This window comes from Agelaius phoeniceus, chromosome 15 (genome assembly GCF_051311805.1).
Source record: "Agelaius phoeniceus isolate bAgePho1 chromosome 15, bAgePho1.hap1, whole genome shotgun sequence".
Classification (NCBI taxonomy): Eukaryota; Metazoa; Chordata; class Aves; order Passeriformes; family Icteridae; genus Agelaius; species Agelaius phoeniceus.
The window spans coordinates 9,027,272-9,049,926 of NC_135279.1; the positions used below are offsets into that span (position 1 = coordinate 9,027,272).

The window sequence follows — 22,655 nt, forward strand, 5'->3', positions numbered from 1 at the left end:
ACAAATGTGCCCAAGAAAAGCGTGGTTTAACCCTTGAGCTGCTGTTTTGTGGAAGTGGGGAAGAAACTCACTTATTCTCTGCTGTGAATGCACTGGTTCTAGCTGGGGTAGTTCCTTTGTGTCACAGGAGTAGAATGGAGCTGTGGATTTCTGCTGGAAACAGCACTGGTAACACGGGGATGTTTTTGCTGAGCAGTGCCTACAGAGCTCAGACCAGCTCTGTGTCCTGTACTGCCCCAGCGGGCAGGAGGCTGAGGGTGCACAGCCTGAGGTGACAGGGACAGCTGAGGCCAGCTGACCCAGGGGACATTCCATACTGTGTGACATCAGGCTCAGCATATAAAGCTGGGGGAAGGTGGAGGAAGGGGGCAGTTTATGGGGGATGGAGCCCTGCTTTCCTGGACATGGCTGAGGAAGTGGTGAATGGATGGATTCCCTTGCTAGGGGCTGCCTGCCTGTGTGGCTCTTGCTTTACTATTGAACTCTTTATGTGCAGCCATGAGTTTTCTCACTTTTACCTTCTGATCCTCTCCCCCATCCCTGTGGCTGTGAGGGGCTCAGCTGACAGCCAGGGTTAAGCCATGACACTGACAACCACCACCAGCAAATTCTTGTAGACTTCTCATTATCAATAGGAAGATGCAACAAGTGTGGCACCAAAATCATTACAGCAAAAATTTATATACAATGCATTTACAGTGTGCAAAATGTTAACACAAAAATACATACTCTAATTTACATCAACTCACCATGCCTTTCCCCTTTTAAGAAAATAAATATAATACACTCTGTCTCAAAAACAATTAATAGCAACAAGTATTAAACAGTCCTGAAATAAAAGTTTCAGGATTACTTTCAACAAGCCTTTCTCTAGAAATCAGGGCTTACACAAAGCTCTGGAAGAAAGAGGTGAGATTACTACAGTCCATTTAGTCCTCTAAGTGACAATTTTAAGTGCTATAAATTCTTGATTCCAAATAGAAATTGATCAAAGACAATTGTATTGCCTTTGATCTTTCCTTCTTACCAGCTACATTCATGAAATCTTTCTTATTTCTTAGCAATGAAAGCATGGAACAGCATTCAGACATCAGTCTCTGATTACAAAGACTTGAGCCCAAATCCAAAGCTATTCCTTATTGTCCTGACAGTTTCCAAAGTGCTTTATTAATCACTCAAGCAATCAATCTAGAACCAAACTTATAATCAGTAATTTTAACAAAAACTCTTTCTCATCCTTTTAACTCATAAGACAAAAACAACATACTGTACAATGCATTCCCTAGTTTCTGTAATCTGACAAAATTACTTAAAGTGCAATTTAAAGCTGGAAATTTTTTGTAGGCATAAGCTTATTAACATTTTATTATACTGCCATGAATTTAAGGTAGATTACATCTGATTAACCTGGGATAGTGTATTTTAATATACAAGCTTTTACAATTAAAACATGAATTATTTAAAAAAATAGCTATATAAAACATCATGACAAATAATACTGTACTCAAAGTTTTATCCAGCTTTCCACAGATAGATTTCCTAAAGGAAAATAGCTTCTCTTCTGACTAGATCAGAAAGAGTAAACAAAGACATAAAAAAAAACCCCAAAGCCCAAACCCACTTTAAAGTAAATGGAATGTTTAAACTGAAGCTCAGAGAAGCCAAAATTCATTGAAGTTTAAAGCACCTGTAAACCACAGACATACTTTCAGAACCGTTAAGTACACTTAAATCTATTTTCTATTTCAATATATAATTAATATTTTAGAGTGTTTTGCTGTTAGTCTAATAGAGGTTTTCTCAAGGAAGAAAAACTCAAATCTGGAAGAAAATTTTCACATTTGATTTTTATATTTTTTTATTTGCATAGAAAGCAGCACCCCATTCCCACAATTTTATCCACACAGAGAATTTACCACGTGGGCATCATATCAGGAAACCACATTCTTCCAAGGTGTTTGGAGACTTCCAGATGGAGCCGATCCAAGCTGTAATCACTATCTGGAATCAGCACCTCCTCCATGATGGAAAGCTGAGTAAGCCTGCCCCCACACATCTTGACAAATTCAATAAAACCTCTGCAGGTGACCTCACACTCCCCCAGCCCCATGGCAGTCAGGTTCTTGCAGCGCTCAGCGATCTGGATCAGTTCATCATCCAGAGGCTGAAGCCCATTGGCGCACACGACCAGCTCGATCAGCCTGGGGCAGTTCATGCCAATGCGGCCCAGCATGGCCTTGCTGACTGCGCGGCCGAAGTACAGGTGTGTGACAGGTGTTTCCTCTCTGAAGAAAGCATCAAATTCATCCTCATACAAGAAGAAATACATGACAATGTTGACTTTGGGGGAGTGTTTAACAAGAGCGTCCCAGCTTTGTTTTTTAATGGTGTGAAATTGAACTTGTCCGGGATTTTCACTCACGACGTCAATGCGAAGGTGCTCCAGATCAACGTGCTTTTCACTGGAAAGAGCCAGCAGCAGTTCATCACTTAATATGTAGTAGTTCAAAGCCAGCTCCTTAAGTCCATGGCACTGATCAGCCACACAAAGAATGCCTGAGGAGCAAAAAAATTTACTCTCTAAAATGAAAAGTGAATATAAGCACAATTGCTCTCTGTAAAGTTGCCTTGAGTTTTCATACTTATATCCAAACCCCATGAAATGCCCAAGTTCCAGGTATCCACAACAATTTACAGAGTTCTGGCCATTAACACTTTACAGTAAAAGACACAAGTCACATTCATCTTGGATCTGTGTATCTCCTCTTCACCCCTCCCTATGCAGAATTTCCTCAGCTTCGAAGGAGCAACTGAAATCAAGTCAGATTCAGCTGAAGTTGCTGCCATTCCCTTCCCTAATGCTCATTCCTTCAACTTTCAACTATTTAAATCACCACTACTCAGTTTAACAGCTACAACCTTCTGTGAACTAACACCTAAATAATGTTAACTGCTCCTGATCTGCTGGAATATGAAAAACACAGATTAAGTCCTCTTTTGTGGACTCCAGAAAAGAATAAATAAATAGACCAGACCCAGACTCCCTTTTCCTAGCACTAAGGAGAAAGGAAAGTGAGAAGGGATCCTGAAGCCCTCTGAAATTTCAGCAAGGCTGTATTCTGAAGTGAGTCCTTCACCAACCAATGAGAAAGTCACCAGTCCCAGATCTGGACACATGAGGGCACTCTGGAAGCTGGAAACACTCACAGTCTAACACCACAGGTTTCTGAAATTTGTACCCACTCTCAGCACTCTGCAAAACAATTACTGACAACTGTTATAATCTCCTTTATCCCACCAAGCAGTGGCTGATCCACGGATCAGGGATTCTGTGGTGTTCCCAAAGAACAGCAGTTAGTTAAGCTTACAAATCTGCACACACCTTAAGGAGCCATTTGGTTACCCTCACATGGTACAGCAATGAACATCACATCCTTTGAGTCTGTGTGAAAGGCTAGCACTAATTTTGAAGGCTTTTCCTCCTCAAGGCCTATCACCAGAGGTAGCAAAGCAGCTGGAGAAAATGAAACAACATCCCCAGGATTCCAGAGGATGCAATCAAGTGAGTAGCACCCCCACCTTCATCAACCCAACTCATTCACTAACAACAACCTTTTTCCTCACCTTCCAACTGTCCAAACTCAAGACTAAGTCAATTATGATATTTTACAACTCCATTTTTCACATGCATTCAGTACTCACCAGCAGGTGAAACATGAGGACAGCTGCTCATTTTTAGTAGTTTTAGAGTATCACTGTTGTTAGCAACAAGAACCTTCAAGGAAGGATCATCAAGGGGTGTGTCATCTATCTTGATTGATGATAATGACTTGGAGTTCACAAAAACTACTGTCAGTGCTGATGCAAAATGAGCCTATTTAGAGAAATTGAAAGAGGGAAAAGATTCTTATGAAAAGATGAACAAAACTTCAGGGCTTTGACCTCACATTCTACACAGGCAGAAAGTACAAAAATAAACACTTCCCATGGATCCCCTTTTTCATGTAACAAAGAATTATTTCAACATAAACAGAGGGGATCTTTCTTTAAAAACATGCTGCTGCATGTGACAAAATTAACCTTACACTCATTATTTATCTATTCTGATTTATCATTTCAGTGTAATACATTGATAACTACAGGGAAAACTGGATACAATGATGAGCCTGAAGTATCTGGAGTTTTTCTGCAGAAAAAAAAGAAATGGCCTTTATTTTCCAGAAAGTAATTCTTCTGTTATTACAAAGTAACTAGAGACTGTTTCATAAAATTGCCATCAACTTAAGAACAGAGCATTAAGAAAGCTAGAGTGGTTTAAAAGTGAATTAAAAAATGCTAGTTACAGTTTGTAAAGCTTTACCTTAGAGACATTCATGAAGCTTGGTTTTGCTGTAGAGATCAAACCCAGTGTTTTGATAGAACAGTTCACCAACTGAGAAAGGATGTCACAGGCTGCTTCTGCTGACTCAGTACTACTATCAACCTATAAAAGCAATTTAAAAATAGTGAAGTCATTCTGCAGTATTATTTAGAAAACAGCACCATGGATACCCAAGACTGCAGATTCCACATCTATTCAGCTCCTGACTGCAATCATCACAGGCACAAAGAGCAACACTGACTGAAAATTTCAAGACCAGAAAGAGTTCAGGGAAGTTACTATTAGAAAATTTTCCTGAGTGTGACTGCTGGGTAATTCTAGTATGAACATAAACCTTAAATCTAAGTCTTGTCTTCAAATAAACTCATGTTACTGCAATACTCTAACAGTACTGGTGCTACAACACACAGTGATGTGTATACATTTTTTTTAAATGCCAATTTTTAGAACCCAAAAAAGACTTGACAAAGTCCTTGCTCAAGCAAACGAATCCACTTTATCTACATGGACAACACTTTTGCATCTTAAATAATGAACTGATTCAAAATTTGTAAGCCTGAAGAATAACTGTGAACAAATCTCTTACTTTGCCTCACCTTCCACCTCTGTTTCACACCACATTCACTATTTCTTACCTCTGCAGAGGTAAGAGTGTACAAAATTGGATGAAACTGTCGGCACAGGTGGAAATAAAATGTTGCAGTAGTTGCATTTTTAAACATTTGACTTGCCAGGTACAACCCTTAAGGCAGCTGACACAGAACAGCTGCATCCTTCGTGCTCAGTGACGTGGCACTGACCCACAGCTCAGCCACAGCTTACCTTGAAGCTGACGTACTGCAGATGGTCAGCGTGCCTCTTGATAATCTGCTGAATGAGATCTGGATGTGTAGACTTTAAATAAGAAGTGGCTGGCTGGCTAAGTTCAAACTCAAACCTCCTCCAGAGATCTGGGATGTGAAAGACTTCATTCCACCTTCGACAAACAGAAGATGCCCTGGCTCTATCCACTAAAGTCAGGAACTGAAAAACACGCAGGATCACGTGGTGTGGAAGGCTGCCCCAGTCCATGGCGGTGCACGGGTCAGAGTCCCCAAACCCTGAGTCACATAAACTAGTTTTCTGTTTTTTGCTTGTCTGTGATGTTCCAGGAGCTTCAGCCACCACCTTCTGCCCAGCTCTCTTCATGGTGAAAGTTTCAGAATGTAACAATCCAAGGTATTCAAACTACACAGGTTTTCTGAAAGGTCTCACGTACAACAGGTCTCTAGAAAAACACAGAAGATGATGGGAGAAAAAGAGAAAGGCCAGTGGAAACACAGTAAGCAATAACAAGTTAATAACATTTAAATACAGCACATTATTTTGAAAAGAAGCATATCCATATGTCAATATCCAGGGAACAGATGTTGGCAAGGACCTTCTCTTTCAACACCTTTTATTTTGTACAACTTGGATGTTGTTAATTTAGAGAACTTGGACTTGTTAATTTACCATGTGTAGTTTCATGTAGTAGTATTTCATAGTACATAAAGCATTTTGTAGGGATCAAGAAGTATTTAAAAGTAATTTAATTCAGAAGTAGAAAATTGATTGTTTAATTTAGAAGTAGAAAATGGATTGTTTAAATTTAAACTCAGTTGACAAACTATGGAATCTACTCATGATCTCTAAAAAAGGTTTATCAACTAAAGGTTGATAACTAAAAAAGGTTTATCAACTTAAAAACTTAATTCATAAACTCCTTTTTTAAACACAGATAAACTTGGAACAGACATGTTCAGAAGAGTCAGATTGAAAAGTTTTGCCCACCTTCCTTAGTTTACTTTTTTTCCCAAATAATGCAGAGTGTCTGCATAACTAACAGTAAAAAACTTCAGAGGCCACCTATCAAAGCCGGGTAAAGTAACTGAGGTTCACATGCTGTTTTTCAGCAGGAGAAGGACAGTGACCTTGGAAATCAGCAAACTGCACAGATCTGGTTCAGCAAGGGATGTCTGCCTCACGAGCCAGAGCTCAGAAGAGCAGCATAATAAGAGAGCTCTGCTTTCACAGGCTGAAGCAGTTCAACCTAACCAAGTCCATTCTAGACTGAATTCTGTTGTTCAGTCAATTTTCAACAACTGGCTTTGCCACTTCATTTTTGTAGAGGTTGAAGCCCCTTCTCAAATGTCCCACTAACCAGATGTTGATCCAAACCTTCTCTCTTCCCAACCTGTGTGAAGTGAGTATTCTCAAACCATGCATTTTTCAAGAAAGAACAGAGCCTATTATCTATTTTTACTGATAAACAAAGCCTATTATCTATTTTTACTGTGGGGGTTCCATGGCAACCCCCACAACCTGCTTTTTCTAGACTGAAAATTTTCCATAGTATCTTTATTATGGAGGGGAAGGGGAAAGGAAGAAAAAAAAACAAAAACAACCACAAATCCATGTATTGCAAAAACAGCTGTCAAAAATACATACTATCCTATCAAAAATTTACCTGGCATTCTCCCTAACCTATAAAATCTGATCTGTTTGGCTCATGAATGTCTGATAAACTCCATTTTTATGAAAAAAAAAAAAGCACGTGCATTCTTTGAGAAACTGGAAAGGAAAATACAGCCAATTAATTACAGGCTGTCCATATGACCAGTTTCAACTACTGCTTGACTTCCTGACAAATTATCTCAATCACCAAGGAATTCATTTTAGCAGTTGTACATATTCACCCAGTCTATTTAAATTTCCATCAGCAATATATGCTGACAGATAAACCAGCAACACTCTTCAAATTATATTAAATAATAGTTTTTCTTCCCTGAGTAGACACATGGCTTACACTAACAGTGTTACTACTGTAATGAAGATGCAGGCTCAGCATGAATAAACATTTTGCTATTAGACCATTAAGTTATCAACTACACAACCACGTTTTATGACTTTAGACTACTTTAAGTCACACAACAAATGGGCATTCCAAACCATTAAGTGTGGATGTAGTAATTAACCATTACAAAACTCTCTCTCATAGTTGATCATAGCCTTGCTAAATTTAGCAAAGGCTAAATACCTTTTGAGTCAAATACACCTGCTGCTTGTTTTTCTTCCTCCCTACTTCAGAGGAATTACAGACTTGGCTATTTACTAAAACAAAAGTCCAGAACAAAAAAATGAAATTGAACACATCCTATTGTTTGAGAAGCTTCTCCTTGCTATTGCTGTTCTCATGCAGATCTGCAACATCTTGGTTAAAGATCGATCTCTGATAAAAATGGAAATTTCTCCTATCTTACTTGAAACTTACTTGAACTTCATGGGTGCTGATTTGGCTCCCACAAGGAAGCTCTGACATTGAGAACAACCAGAAAGGGCATTTCCCTAAACAACAGGTCAAGCAACAGACCAGAAGCAGCACTCCAGAGGTAGGAAGAGAGGCAGCATGGTATTGCTGGTATACACAGTATCTATGCTCTGCCTGCTGGAATTTGGCCAGGACTTGTTCTTGTTGCTACAGCCTTCAGAAACTGCTGTCTCCTGAATTTCTATGTTTAGTATTCTAGACTACAGTCCTTTATATCTAGCAAAATGAATTCCTATTATTCAGCGTGGGATGCAAAGCCAGAAAAAGGTACCATTGGTTATGCATTGTAACATTTTAACAAACATGAAGCCCCAATATTTACTGCAATAATAAGAATCCTTATTTCATTCTGAATCCTTGTGAACAGTGTGTATTTTAAAGCACAACCAAAGTTGGCTAAATGACAGTCCCATGTGATATAAACCAGGCAGCATTCAAATGAGAGATTTACACGCACACACACACAGCCCTACCTCCAAAGAATGTGGAGGTTCCTGTCAAGTTACCAGCACCTTTCTGGTATCTGAACATCCATCCCACTGTTGAGTCATCCTGTATGTGTGCATGGATTCCTTAACCAGAAGGCAGGGATGGGTCCCAGAAGATGAACCGACCTGTGAAGCCACCAACCAAAGAAAAACTGTTCTGCAGTGTCTGGGAAATCCACAGAAAAGATTGACATCAATTCTGGAACAGAGACTGAGATGAACAGAACCCACTGCTCCAAGGGCAGATGTGGAAGCAGAGCAACAGAATGTAACAAGCACATTAGTTTTACCAAACATTATCTGAAAAATACCATTTAACTAAGGGGAAGGTGTAATTGTTGGCAAAAAAATAGCTTTTGCATTATCTACAGTTTTAGTCACATAAGCACTCTGTTGCAACAACACAGATACACCTCTGAACACTCGTGTATTACCCAAAGAACACTACAAACCTTGAAAACAAACATTTAATTTTTTTCAGCCTATACATAGGCTATGTTTTTTCAGTCTATACCAAAACCATGTGAATCAAAAGTTACACTTAAAGACAGGACCTCTGATACTTCGACATTTAAAGACTCTTGACGTTAAACTTTACTCAATTTTACTCCAAAAGTATGCTTACTGCACCATGATAATCTTGACAGTAAAAAACAATTTTGGCTAATTAAACTGTATCTGGAAAAAAATATATCAATAATGTACAAATATCCTCCCACATACTAATGAAGAAACCATCCTGTGTCTTAGTATGACAGAGTATCTTGGTGCACTATGAGAAAATAGACCCAAACTCCCCAAATCCAGTTACCAATTTTACATTATCTGAAGATGCTTTAATGGAAAGCTACAAGAACAGCAACACCCACCTCACTAAATCATGACAGATTGTGGAAACAGAAAATGTTTACCAGGTATTGTGTTCAACCAGTAATAACACCTACAGAAATCTTCCAATGCTGAACTTCTCTATTTTTCTTTAAAAATTGGACAAGACTCTAGATTTTCCCAGATCATATCATCATCTTTAGAAAAACTACCAGTTAATATCAGCTTTATAGCTGCCAAGCTTAACAAAGGTGTAGTATACACTATTTATGAATACATGGGAAGCAGCCCCCATCTTCCACACAGAATCAAACTCGAGTACTGCAATCTGTGCAAGTAATGCTGCTGCTCAGCTCACACACCAGAACATTTAGAGCTGAGTAGTCATTCTTGTCTATAAAGAGAAAGCTGATACTCATTAGTAACTCTGTTTGTGGGTGGCACCTGAAGAAATCTGTCATTTATGGTGGCCTTGTATTGCACAGTCTGCAAGTATCACATGTTCTCTCTCCTGTGAAATGAGCAGAGTCTGTACAGCACCTAGCATTCATTTTCATAAGTACTGTCAGTGTCTAACAAGTAAAAGGTTTATAATGCCACATATAAACAGAATGCTTAAATAACATTATAACTGAGAGCATAAAACACTGAGGTGCAATTTAAAGATTCAACAGAGAAGTGTATTAAGTTTATAAACCACATATTTTGAAGCAACTTTCTTACCTAAAGAATTCTTCCAAGTTACAATGGGCAATAAATGAGTGAACTGAGGCAGCTGCAGCCATGGGGCGCTCACATGCATCTGTCTGCTTTCCCCTCCTGTCCAGATAAAATGCCACAAAAACCTGTGTTAGTTTTGAAAAAAAAATAATTTCATATTACATCCAATGCAAAAATGATGGGGAAATACATTGACATCCATTTATAAATTTTCTTGCTTTTGTAAAGGAGCTTGAGGGGGATCATCTTAACACAAGGTAGCTTATCCCACAATGCAAATATTATCACGGAAAGAAACATGAGGTCAGATTAAGCATAAAAGTGATGGGAAACAAGTGTTGCAACTGCATTTACATTTACTGGTCAATAGTACAATGTAAACAGCAAGTTATTCAGTATTTGCATTATCATTATCACTACTAGTGAAACTTGGTAAACAACACCGTAGCTACCAAAGTAATCTAAGAGTCATGAAAAACAGAGGGAAAAAAACCCACCCAAATGTTTTTTCCTGCCTTCTTCCCTTGTGTGGCAAGGCTGTCTAATGGCCTGTGATGAACACACAGAGGCCACATGGCTCAGCTGCCCACCACAAACGTGCACAGCCCGGGCCTGGCTGCAGTCACACGGCAGGAGCTGCTCCCGACAGCACCAGAGCAGCCAGGCCGCAGGCACCTCCCTGTTTATGAGCTCCTGGCAGGCAGGTGACAGCCCGGGCCACCTGGCCAGGGGCAGCACAAGGCCAGGTGCAAGGCCTTCAGATCACAAGTCTCTTACCTTCCTCCACATTGTTTTCTTTTAATATGACATTACAGGAACGTTTATGTTCCAGTCTTCCATAACAAGTAATCATTCAAAGCTTTGCCCCCAGGAACACAACAAAAACACAACAAAACCCTGAAATCTTTGGTGTGATAAGCTTTACATTGCTTTTACATACCCCATCATGGGGGTAGGGGATGAGTACCCTTCCACCTGCTCTGAACTCAGGATTTCAGTATTCTTCCATGTGGCCAAAGCCCAAAGTAATTACTAACAGTAAACTGACATCTGAAAATCAAGGAAAGGAAAGAAATATCCTTTTGTAATAATAATTGTATGAAATATAGGTAGTCAATAAAGACTACCTACAATGCTCAGCAGGCTTGTGAATTTCACAGAAATGGGACCTGTAAAAGGCAAAGGACCAAGAGTATCCTTGAGTATCCAAGCTTCTCTTGAACAGACCTGTCCCAAGACCCCTCAGAAGAGAAGGAAGTTCATACTTTTACACTGCAGATAATAAGTAGCAGAATTTTAGATAATACATTAAAAAAATGTTACTGGAAGTGACTGTTAGCAGTAAAAGCTCAATCAGATGTACATCCAATGTACATCTGAGTGTCTAAGGCCAAAAGAGCCATCCAAAGCAGTGCAAATATTAGCTTATGTAAGCAGAAATGTATATAGTAAAATATTACTGTTATCAGAGATGCAATCAAATACAAGCTTGTTATGCAAACAACAGTGAATTGTTATCTAAGGTAGTTATCCAAATGATTATCAAAGATAAACAGCAGCAACACAGTCACTGAAATGAAACACTTTGATAACTGCTGAGATGCACCAAATCTATTAATATCCTCATTTGTATAAGCAAAGAATCAAAAATTGGTGCATGCCCCCCACACAGCTCTACCTGTGATCCAGTATTTTGACAGCTGCACATTATCCTACTCAAACTACCTCAAATGCACTGAAGCCAACAGGATTCAGAAAAAATCAAGTTAATTAACTGTTTCTGCAACTTCTCCTGCCAAGAGCTGTAAACTTCTGCTAAAATTAAGACATTAAAAGCTCTCCCGTGGCATGGGGGCTTGGTGGAGGATTTGAAAAGTGGTCAGCAGTGGCTCTGTTAAACCAGCCTTCAGTAGCTGTCCACTACCACCCAAGCTACAACCTAAGTTCAAAAAAAGGTTTCATTAGTGTAAACAAACTTATCACAGATTCAAGCCACAAAGATGTAACTGCTTCCTCCGATTTCTGGATTTCCCTTCCAGTTCTTAACACCAGGATTCAACAGGAATTAATAAAACACGATAAAATCAGATTTCTAGTAGAAACAGTAGCAACCAAACAAAGGCAGCAAAAATTCAGTTCCTGAAAAATAAAAACCCTTCTAAATAAACAAGCTTGGAAATATTCTGGGACAAAGCTGGCATCTTTATCATTAAGCTTTAACTTTCTAACATCTGAAAATTAATGTTTACAGACCTGCTTTACACGGCTGAAATACCGGTCCCATCAATCACAGTGTCTTTAAAGAAATCGCAGTTCAGTGACAGCACCCGAGGCCACCCCCTCACCACGTTAAGGAACTCGGAATTCAGAGTCTGGGCAAGCAGCCCTGGAAAACTGCTGCCACCACAAATTCAACCACTGCGTATGGTGCAAAACATAGGTAAAACCACATTTTAAGCCGAATTCTCAGAAGATCTAGTCCTTCAGGATGATGAGCTCAGAGATTAAGCTTTTTCTTCATCTAGGGTTTATCAGACTTTTAATGGGTGGCATTTTTGCTTCTGAAGAGGATTATTTAGTTTTTTTAATCTGTCCTTATTTTTTCTCAAAACTGAGCCTCTGACTCAAGGGATTTACCACATTTTTAGTACGTTTATGACAAACCCTCAGAGTTCTAAAAATAACCACATTCAGCTGAACATCTTAATGCTTGCATTAATTTTAACTCAAAAAATACAAATGCATTGCCACTTTTAGTACTATTTCGGTGGTGAAATGTAGATATTGGACTTCCAGTGATGCATTATTTTTAGAAGGAAGCCACCCCCTGTGCCCCATGCCCAGGACCCCTCGTTTTACTCAACATCTAAAGCTGCACAGCTCTTTACAAAAGCTTTCTTATGGGTCCACCAACACGCCCACGGCAGGAATGAAAAACAATCGTTACTTCTATAGGTTCTCTTGAAGCCTTCCTACGCCACTTTAACAAGCCGCTGAAGCTGTTTACACGGGAAAGCAGCTCCCAGGCACCGCGCTCGGCGAGAGCTCTCGGCATGGCACAAACCCAGGGCACCGCACACCGAGCCCCTCACGAGGTTGGGCGCTCAGGTTGAATTTAAGCCTCCAGGCGCGGAGTGCGCCTGTCTGTCCGTCCGTCAGTCCGTCCTCCCGTCTGTCTCCGCAACCCGGGCCGCCCCCGCGGCCTGTCCCGCACCCCCCCCCCCGGCCGCCGCGCAGGGGCCGGTCCCCGCGGCCGCCCCGCCGCTCACCGCCGCCGGTGCGCGGCTCCCTCGCAGCGTGAGGCCGGGCCGAGGCGCCGAGCAGGGGCAGAGCAGGGCCAGCACCGCGCTCAGCCCGCAGCGCCCGGGACACGCCGAGGGCGGAGCCGCGGCCCCGCCGCCCCAGCGCAGGCGCCGGGCGAGGCCGCGGGCGGCGGGCACGTGACGGCGGCGCCATTTCGCGCCCGCCGCCCTCGGCCCGCGGTAAAATGGGGGGGGCCGAGGTGTGGGCTTGGGGCCGGCAGTGGCCGCCGACAGCCACGCAGGGATGCGCTCCGCTCCTGGCCCGCAGAGCAGAGCAAAGCAGGAGGCCGTCGGTTCCCCCTCACTAGGCCTCCATCTCAGAATTACACAGTCACTTAGCTTGGAAAAGACCTCTGCGATCATCGAGTCTGGTGTCCAACCGAACACCAACTTGTCAAACACACTGTGGCACTGATAGGAAGGATGTGTGCTCGTGTCTTTCCGAGCAAGTCCGTGGGTGAGGGTATGGGTGTTAACGTCTTCGAAAGAGGTCTTAATGTTTCTACCCACATCAAGCCATGGGTTTGTTACAGAACCCAGATGATTTGACTCCTGAAACAAGGAAAATGTACAAGCCTGAGTTTCTGAACTTTGGGGTAAAAATACAGGTTCGAGGGGGGATATGGGGTAGGTGGTTGGGGAAGGCTGTACCCCCCCCCTCAGCCGAGGGGGAAAGGAAGAGGGCAATGGGCAGACAGGAGTTTAGCATAAAAGGAAACTGTGCCCACCAAAAGCTCAAGAGAAGGAAGACTCCGTGGGCCTGTGCCCCAGTGGCCTCTCCCCCTTTACTGGAATGAAGTTTCCGGGCTCCTCTCTCTCCTTCCTGGACACTGGCTTTTCCTAGTGTGATTTTTGGTACAGCACTGAGTGTCATGGCTAGCTTTTCCTTTAATACCACCAGGAATGGTGACACCACTGGGCAGCCCATTCCAATGTCTGATGACATTTTCTGGGAAGAAAATCTTCCTAATGCCCAACCTAAACCTGCTCTGGTCCAGCTTCAGACCATGTCCCCTTGTCCTATTCTTGGTTGCCTGGTCCCTGACTCCCACCTGGCTGCACCCTCCTGTCAGGGACTTGTGGAGAGCAAGAAGGTCCCCCTGGAGTCTCCTCATCCCCAAGCTGAGCCCCACAGCTCCCTCAGCTGCTCCTGCCCAGAGTTGTGCCCCAGACCCTTCCCCAGCTCAGTTGCTGTTCTCTGGACCCACTCCAGTCCTGCAGTGTTTGTGCAGTGATGGCACCAGAACTGGACACAGCCCTGGAAGTGTGGCCCACCAGTGCCAAGTGCAGGGTCAGTCCCTTCTCTGGTCCCAATGCCGCACTGTTGCTGATACAGACCAGGTCCCATTGCCCTTCTTGGCCATCTGAGCACACACTGGCTCATATTCATTTCCTGCCACATGTATTTTCCATCATTTCCTGACATGAAATGCCTGTAAGCCCTCATCGTCCTTGAGCCTAGCCTTGGAAATTGCCCTACCAGCCTCTTCCAGGGCTTGCTCCCTCCAGGCAGAGCCATCCCCTGCCTTTCCTGGGGGAGCTAGACATAGAATCAGAGACTCAAAGAAGGATGGTGTACAAGCAGCTATTACTGATTTCTGAGCAATCTTTTGGCCAAAAAGGGCCCTATCCTGAACAGCAGGGCTTTCTCTGCTTGCTGTGTGCATCCTCTCTGGGACCTCTCCAAAGCACCCTACTGAGAGAGGGCTGAGCACTGCATCGTGTCCAAGCTGCAGATGCCCTAAGTATGCCTTTTAATGTGTTAACTAAAGCATAATTTTAAAAACCTTGCAGATTTAATCTGTGCAGACACACTGCAGAACAGTGCATCGCTAATCAGTGCCGCTTTATTATTGTAGTTATATCTTGCTGTATCTGAGCAATGGAGCTTTTATTACCAACTGCAAAACACTTGCAGCCACAAATTTCCTGGCTCTTGCATATAGTGATAATAGACCTTTAAATAATATTTTTATGAAGAGGTAATGCTAAACATGTGCAGCATTTCCATGGTAGATTATATCTGCCCTACATAAAACCAAAGCTGGCAAAAATTAACTGATTATTCATGTGACCTCAAAATACAGTTTATTCTCACAGATCCAGAAGCCTAGAAAATTAGCATGTTGAAAGGCTAATGAAACAAACTGAAAGGAATATTTGTCATACAGTCACTGTGATGTCTTCAAATTCCTCAATTCCTCAAGTCATCTTCAGTTTCTTCAGACAGAGAGACAAAATGCACCACATTCTTAAAATCAATATAGTTTAGAAAATCTACCAAAATTACTCTTACTTATATGGTTCTTGACTGCGTTTTTTCAGAGTTTACAGGAAGTAGGAGATTAGGTTCCAGGTAAATTTTTCAAGTATTTTGTACCTAGTAGATGATTTAAAACTGATTTTTTTCAGTATGTACTGCTATGAAAGCCATCTTCAGCTTAGTAGTTACTCTCTGTAGACAGTAGTAGAGGATAGATTGTAAACAGAGATTAGTGCAGATTTGCAGCTACTATCTAAATCCACCAGTCATGGGTTTCTCTGGTGCATTGCCAGTAACCTTTTGGCTGCTGTGCAGGAACAGGTTCAAATGTACCTTAGTCAGATTCATATAGGTTAATCTCTGAGGCTTTCTGTATAGAAGAGTTTCCTGTTTTGATATGGTCTAGCAGAAAAACATTTTATACCTAAATGTGTTTATAAAACACATTTTATACCTATACTTGTCCATTTTATACCTAATGGACAAGTATAAAATAGTGTAGAAGAATTCTATGCATTTTATAGCTGTAGTCATTATTGCTCAAATGCTTACAGGTATATTTGAATTTTAAAAAAATCAGCTATGGATTTGACAGTACTGGAAGGAAATAGGCACAAACATGGGCCCACCCAGGAGATTCTGTCTTCTCATTCTACTCATACCCCAGGGGCCTGACACCACAGCTTGGTGTCTCCAAATCCTTCATGTCATACACAAGATAAAGGGAAGCTGCATCCCTGGATCATAGAACCACAGGATGGTTTGGGTGGAAAGGACCTTAAAGGCCAGGCTGCTCCAACCCCTTGCAGGGGACACCTTTCCCTAGAGCAGGCTGCTCAGAGCCCCTCCAGGCTGGCCCTGGCACAGGTACCCTGCATCCAGGCTCTCCTTTCCCGAGCCCTTACTGCCCACGTCAAAGCCACTCACAGCCAAGCTTAGCCTTCCTCCTGTGGTTGTCTCTCCTCAAACCAGATTCACAGAAAGATACACTTCTCGTGTTTATGGTGTTTACAGGAATGTTGTGCATCGTAATTCACACAGGTTTCATAATACATACTCTTTCTGCCCTTTGATCGAGAATGATACTCAGATTTTTTATCACTGGGCTTTGAAGTAGTAATCAAAAAAACGGTTTGAATAAAGCCATGAGTTAATTAGTATAAGAAAGCATTCAGGAAATCAAAATTTCCCTGAGACCAAAGATTGAATATGTGTCAATTCAGAATCTGTATGCCATGAACTTGAAAGCTTTACAAGGACTGTGTGAAAAGTCTAGAAATTATTGGCCATTTCTTACCTAGTTTTTAACAGACAGACTGCAAAAGTGAGAGGAGAGAGTTCAGAAAAAAAAAAATTAAGGAATTAGGCTGTTTATTGTAAAATCAGGCAGGAAGCCATACAGTACATATTGCTGTACAAACCCAGCTCATACAGAAAGGTCTCAAAAAGAACTCACCACCAGCTTTTTTGACACACATACTTTGGCATAGCTGAACTTCATTGCAGGACTTATTTTAATGCAAGCTCTGCTTCATTTTCATTGTGATCATGATTCTGACAAATCTGCATAACCAAAGGACACAGCTCTTGGGGGAGTGCTGTCTTCAGCTCTTGGAAGATCACAGAAGAGGCCATGGTGCTGGGCTTTGGCTGGAACTCACACAGGTCCCATCATTTCCATGCTGAAGGGTATTCAGGGTCAGTCTTAGCTTGGCTCTGAAAGCAGTTGCATTTGTATCAGTGTGCTAAGCCAAATAAGTCCTATATTGTAGCCATTCCTTTTAAAATTGTAATTATAATTCTTAATTTAAAACCCAAATACTTAAACTTTTTGATCAAATTCGGCAGCATTAGCAATTTAAACCTAACACAGCAGACTGGAGCAGTGAATGAGGTCCTGCCCAGAAAGTGGGTTAGTATGTCGTGTTTGCTGGAGGCTCCTGAGCTGCTCTGCTAGACACCAGCTGCTGCACAGGCAGGCAGCAAGAAACAGCCTTGGGAATAGAAATCACCAAGTTATTTTGTAAAAGTTCCTAGTGTACACACCGAACTTGAAATACAATCAGGAAAACAATGGCCTATCTATATGCCTCTTTGCAAAAGCGTTCCTTTATAATTATGAGATAAAACATGGGTTTATATGACCAAATCTTTATGAGATGCACTTTTAGAAATGCAACAGCAGTCTATTATTGTCTCTCCAGAAATAAGAATGAGTCACTGAAGGGAGTAACTCTAGGTGTGTTGCAGTCCAATACAATCCCATTGTTTAATTCTGTGATTCTATAAGATATTATATTACAGTTCCTATGTATGTATTTATGCTAGACATACATTTTAGACAAAATTTTTAATAGGTATAGTTAACAGTGCCCATCAAACTGCAAAACAAGATAAGAAAATTATTGATAGAGGTGCTGTTTGCACTTTCTGTGGAAAGAGCCAGCACAAAGGTGTATTAATAGTTTATAATTTGTCTGAAAATAAACTGTGTAGAGAAACTGCTGTATCCTGTGGTGTACTGTAGGCATGCTGTTCAAACCCCATTGGGCCAATGTGTTTTATTCTTTAATTCCAATACATATATCTGTATAGTTATAATCTCTATCTAGCAAAAAAAAAAAAAAAAAAAAAAAAAGAACAGTTTTTCAATCATTAACTTTTTGATGAAGGTTCCAGTAAGATGAGGGCTGGCTGGGAGCCAGGGTCTGGCACCCAGCTCAGCAAGGCAGGTCCACAGGTGACAGCCAGGCTCAGCCACACCATGGAGCAGGTCCCTGCAGGTGGGGCAGGACTCCTGGGCAGGCTCAGGGGTGGTGATGGTTCCAGCACAAGCTCCTGCTTTGCTCAGGGAGGGGTTCACAGGCCAGGGCTGAGCTTTAATGGGCACTTGGGGCCCTGGGGCAAGGCTGGGGGTGAGGCCTGGGCTCTTCAGGGCTGTTGGTGCCTATTAGGTTATTAATGTATTAGTGCTGTGACACTTTCAATGAGTAACTGCCCACTAATCTGTAAAGCACAGGTTATTTGATCCTCTGACTCAATATTATCTAAGCAGAGTTAAAAATAACCTGCCAGCTAATTCAGCTTCTGTTTATTGGTGTTGATATAAAGATCACAGTGTCTGGCCTGAGTAATGAAATCCTCTGAAATGGCCATATCCACTGAGGTTCTGATAAATGTGTTTGAGTTGAGCACACAAAAAAATTGTCTTTAAGATGCCATCTGTAATACTTTTGGTTCTGATTACCCTCTTTAATAAACAGATGCCCTTCACACTGAGCAAACACAGGCCTCAGAGAACTAAGGCTGTCCATAGCAGGCAGCTGAATATTTGATTTGATCAGAAAAATAGCTGGTAAAAGAAATACCTGTTAAGTCAGCACCTGATGTAGTGGCAAACATTTTGAGCTTTAATACCAGAAAAAGCTGTGTAGTTTTATAGCTGAGTTATAGCTTGGCAAAGCTACTTATGAAGCCTCCAGAGCCCTCTTTGGAAAATTTCAGAGCAGGTAAGAAAATTTTGGATAAGGATGGTGCAGACATACAAGACCATGCTTCAGATCAGAGGAAGGGATTCAACAACTGTGCAAGTTCCCCTTCAATCCTATATTGCAATCTTTCATGCTCTCTTTATGTCCTTATCTTCTTTTTCTGCCATTGCCAAGTGCTGGGCTTTTTTTTCACAGATTTGAGAAAATCTGTTCACCCATTTGGCAGGAGGAGGAAGTAGGTTTGTTGCAGTTCCTGTGCCAGGAAGGGAAATTCTGACAACAATAAAGGTTATAGAAGGGGTATCAACCATTTTCCTCCACTTTATTTCGATTTTATCTGTGGGGTCTAGGATTCATGCATAGATAAAATAGTATCTTAGCTTTAGCATCCTCATCTTGCTTTTTAATTCATTTTACTGACAATCTTCTTCACAGACAAATTCCAGTTCATTCTTTCCTGTACTATGCACAGATGGTGGTTTTTTTTAAATTTCTTTTTAATGTTAAAGAAATGGCTGGTGAACAAAAAAAAAGCAAAACTGACGGATTTGCTGCAGTTTGCATTGTTTCTTTTCTCTCTTAATGTGTTTTTTCAAACACATTCTGTGTCCTTTCAGGTATTGCTATAACATCACTTGGTCACAAGAGGGAACTCGCATATCAGTCTCTGGGATTTAGTTTTATATTAGAACTTGGAGCACTCTGCAGACTGATAAAGAGATAGTAGGATATGCATATGTGCCAGGGGTGTAAATGTGTGTATATACATCTACATTTATTTATATATTCATGCCTTTTAGTTACCAAAGAAGGGAAACCACTCATAGAAATAAGAAACAATGCCTTACCAACATACCCTAGCAGGCATGGCAGTAGAAAAGAGCCTTAGAATGGCCCAGAAATAGCTTTTTTATGCTCATGGGTATATATTTACACTCATAGACATATGCTCATGGGTTATGGCTTATCTCTGTTCCCACTGTGCAGTTCTGTAAGTCTCAAAACCAGTACTAATGGTATGAGGATGGAGCAGAACATGCTTTGTCCATTAAAGCCTGACCAGCAGGGATTGTTCCCACCAAAAAGTTTGAGCAGCCCTTTATTTGAACTATCTGCTCTTCATCTCTTCAGAGAGTGATTTGCTAGCCAAAACTTGACAGTACGTGGGATGTTTTCCAGAATTTATGGTATTTAATGTATATGAATATAATTTGATTGTTAAATGCATTTGCTGAAGGAGAAGACTCAAATACTAATTAATTCCAATTTCTGCTAGGTGCCAGTGACAACATCATGGATTGTTATCCAACCTGCTCAAGGTTCATATTTCTAAAATAAATTAAGTTATAAATCCAGAGCTTTCTAACCTGACAGCTAATGTTGTCCTCAGAACATCATTGGTATCTACATCTTCCTACACTGATGTTCCCAATCAAGAAATTGCCCAGTAATCCTGCTATTGTATTTGCAGGTTCCTCAAAAAAAGCACATATTAAATCTCCCTAATAAACTGAGCACAGTATGGGAACTTTTCTTTGAACCTTGCTGCTGCTTCTGTCCAGCTCCTGGAGGACACAGCCCACGCACAGCTTGCAGTTGAGGATCTGGGTTTGCTGCTGTTTGAGCTGTGGATGCTCAGGGTGGTTGGTTTCCTGGGAATAGGAGGCAGCTTCCTCTGTGAACATGGGCCCCCTTGTCTCACCCCTGGGGTGTGTCTGGTCCCTCACACATATTAACAAATACAACAGCACTGCTGTCAGATTGCAGTGGCCTTTTGGCTCATCACGTGGCAGTGAAGCACTGCAGTCCCACTGGAGCAGGGGACAGACCATCAGGTGACACTTGCAGCCCTCAGGCAAACTGCTTGATTTGTCTTTCAGGTGCATCATGTCCTTTTTGCACATTTTCCATTTTGTCCTGTGACTCCATGGGTTCCTGAGCTCCCTTCAAGTGTTATTTCTGTTCAAGTGCCACCCTTCAACTGCAGCCTTGTGGAGAACATCCCCACCGTGGCTGGAGACACTGCTGCACGTGCAGGGGCTGTTGGGCTGCACATCACTGATGTGCTGCAATGGATTTGGGGCCCTTTGAGAAAAGAGGTGTCCTGCACCAAAGGGATGAAGTAGAAGATCTATTACATGTTTTGGGATCTGGGAGGAGATGTTTGGATTCAAGAAGCCCAGAGTTGATTCTATTAAACTGGTTCTTGTTTATTCAGTGAAAGCCACTAAGGATAGAAATCAGCTTTCCTAACCTGAACTTGCTTACTGATCTGTGAATCACAGTTGATATCTGTCAGTTTTGATAGATAATACAGCTCCTAGCCCTGAAACTTCTAAGAGAAGGTAATGCGTAAGTAATCATTATCTATAATCTCTACATCTGATTTATTAAACAGTCTAATTACCTGTGTAGCTGCACCACACCTGCATGCCATTATCTTATTAGTTTGATTTTGTGGGATAACAAAGTTTGCACAATCTAATTTTCAAAATCTTGAAAGACTGGGATTAGTCCAGAAAAACTACAAATAATGTTAGACCTCAAGCCAGGTGTAGCAGCCAAGAGCGTGTCTCATGCTGTTAGAACTTATCACATCCTTTGAGAGGAGGAGGCTCTGGGGGGACCTTACCACTCTCTGTAATAACTGCTGAAAGGAGGGTGCAGCCAGGTGGGGGTCAGCCTCTTTTCCCAGGCAACCAGCTGATGAGAGGACATTGTCTTAAGTTGCTTCAGGGGAGGCTTAGGTTGGACATTAGAAAGAATTTCTCCCCAGAAGATGTGATTAGGCATTGGAGTGGGCTGTCCAGGGAGGCAGTGGAGTCACCATCCCTGGAGGTGTTAAAGGAAAGATGGAACATGGCACTCAGTGCTGTGGTCTGGTGACATGGTGGTGTTCAGTCACAGGCTGGACTCAGTTATTTCAGAGATCTTTGCTAAATTTAAATGATTCTGGGATTCTGCAATTCTGTGTGTGTGGTACCACAACCTGGATGTGGGCACAAACACTGCTAGAAAAGGGAAGAAAGACCCTCTCAAGGCTGTATCTTTTAACTGCTATATTTTTGTGTGCTGCTGATTCTGGAGTTGATTTGTGTCTTGATACACTTTTAGATGCCCAAATTACAAGCCAAATTACAAGGCTGGGTGGTCCTCCTTGGAAAAGGGTGTGTGTTATTTTTGAGTCTGGGCTCTAGCTAATCTAATCCTTGTGGATTAATCTGCAATAACTGATCTTCCAGCTTCATCAGGAATTTCAGTAGGGATGACTGCAAATTTGTAGTGTGAAGTAAAACCAAAGCACAGCAATAACTGAGCTTCTTTTCAAAATGGAGCCAGAGGAGTGCCAGCTGTAGAACCACATGACAGATTTGCTTGATTCCAAGAAATTTTAAGGAAAAATCAAATGGGAACAAGAAGCTTGTACTCTTCATTATTAATTCTCCTAAGGTTTTCTCAGAACACTTCATTGAAAAATAGGGGTTTTTCCTTAGTTTTCAGTTGCTGAAAATGAACAACATTTCTGAAATTTTTCATTAAGAATATAGTTTTCCAGTAAGAACAGATAGGTGTTGCTTGAAAATAGTTTTGTTTTGAGACACCGACACTTAGGATGAAAGGATTCATCATAGATCCATCCATTATGTTTACTGTATCAGATAAGACTTGTAAGAAGTGATAATTCTGCCAGATTTCCTTTCGTTACTGATAAATCTGAATGGATAAAACTTGCTGCCACAAGTACTTACCTGGATGTTGATTGAAAAGATACCTTTAATGAATGTACTTAGAGTTGGCCTTTGTGAACAGAAAAACTGACAGCTTGTCCAAGT

At 41.5% G+C, this 22,655-nt stretch overlaps 1 protein-coding gene across 3 annotated transcripts; it reads right to left on the reverse strand.

Annotated features, from left to right (window-relative positions):
- Positions 1-662: 662 nt before the first annotated feature.
- On the reverse strand, positions 663-13,193 carry LOC129126849 (F-box/LRR-repeat protein 21-like). Of its 3 annotated transcripts, XM_077186338.1 has the most exons (8): positions 13,036-13,189; positions 12,020-12,184; positions 9,770-9,865; positions 8,204-8,344; positions 5,204-5,648; positions 4,361-4,483; positions 3,703-3,874; positions 663-2,556 (listed from the first exon to the last, which is right to left on the reverse strand). In XM_077186338.1, exons 5-8 carry the CDS (start codon positions 5,567-5,569, stop codon positions 1,913-1,915), a joined length of 1,305 nt encoding a protein of 434 aa, XP_077042453.1. In that variant the 5' UTR covers positions 5,570-5,648; positions 8,204-8,344; positions 9,770-9,865; positions 12,020-12,184; positions 13,036-13,189; the 3' UTR covers positions 663-1,912. The 3 variants fall into 3 exon arrangements, with proteins under 3 accessions (XP_077042453.1, XP_054499052.2, XP_077042451.1); XM_054643077.2 differs by lacking the exon at positions 12,020-12,184 and having other exon boundaries at positions 13,036-13,193; XM_077186336.1 differs by lacking the exon at positions 12,020-12,184 and having other exon boundaries at positions 9,770-9,891.
- Positions 13,194-22,655: the final 9,462 nt, after the last annotated feature.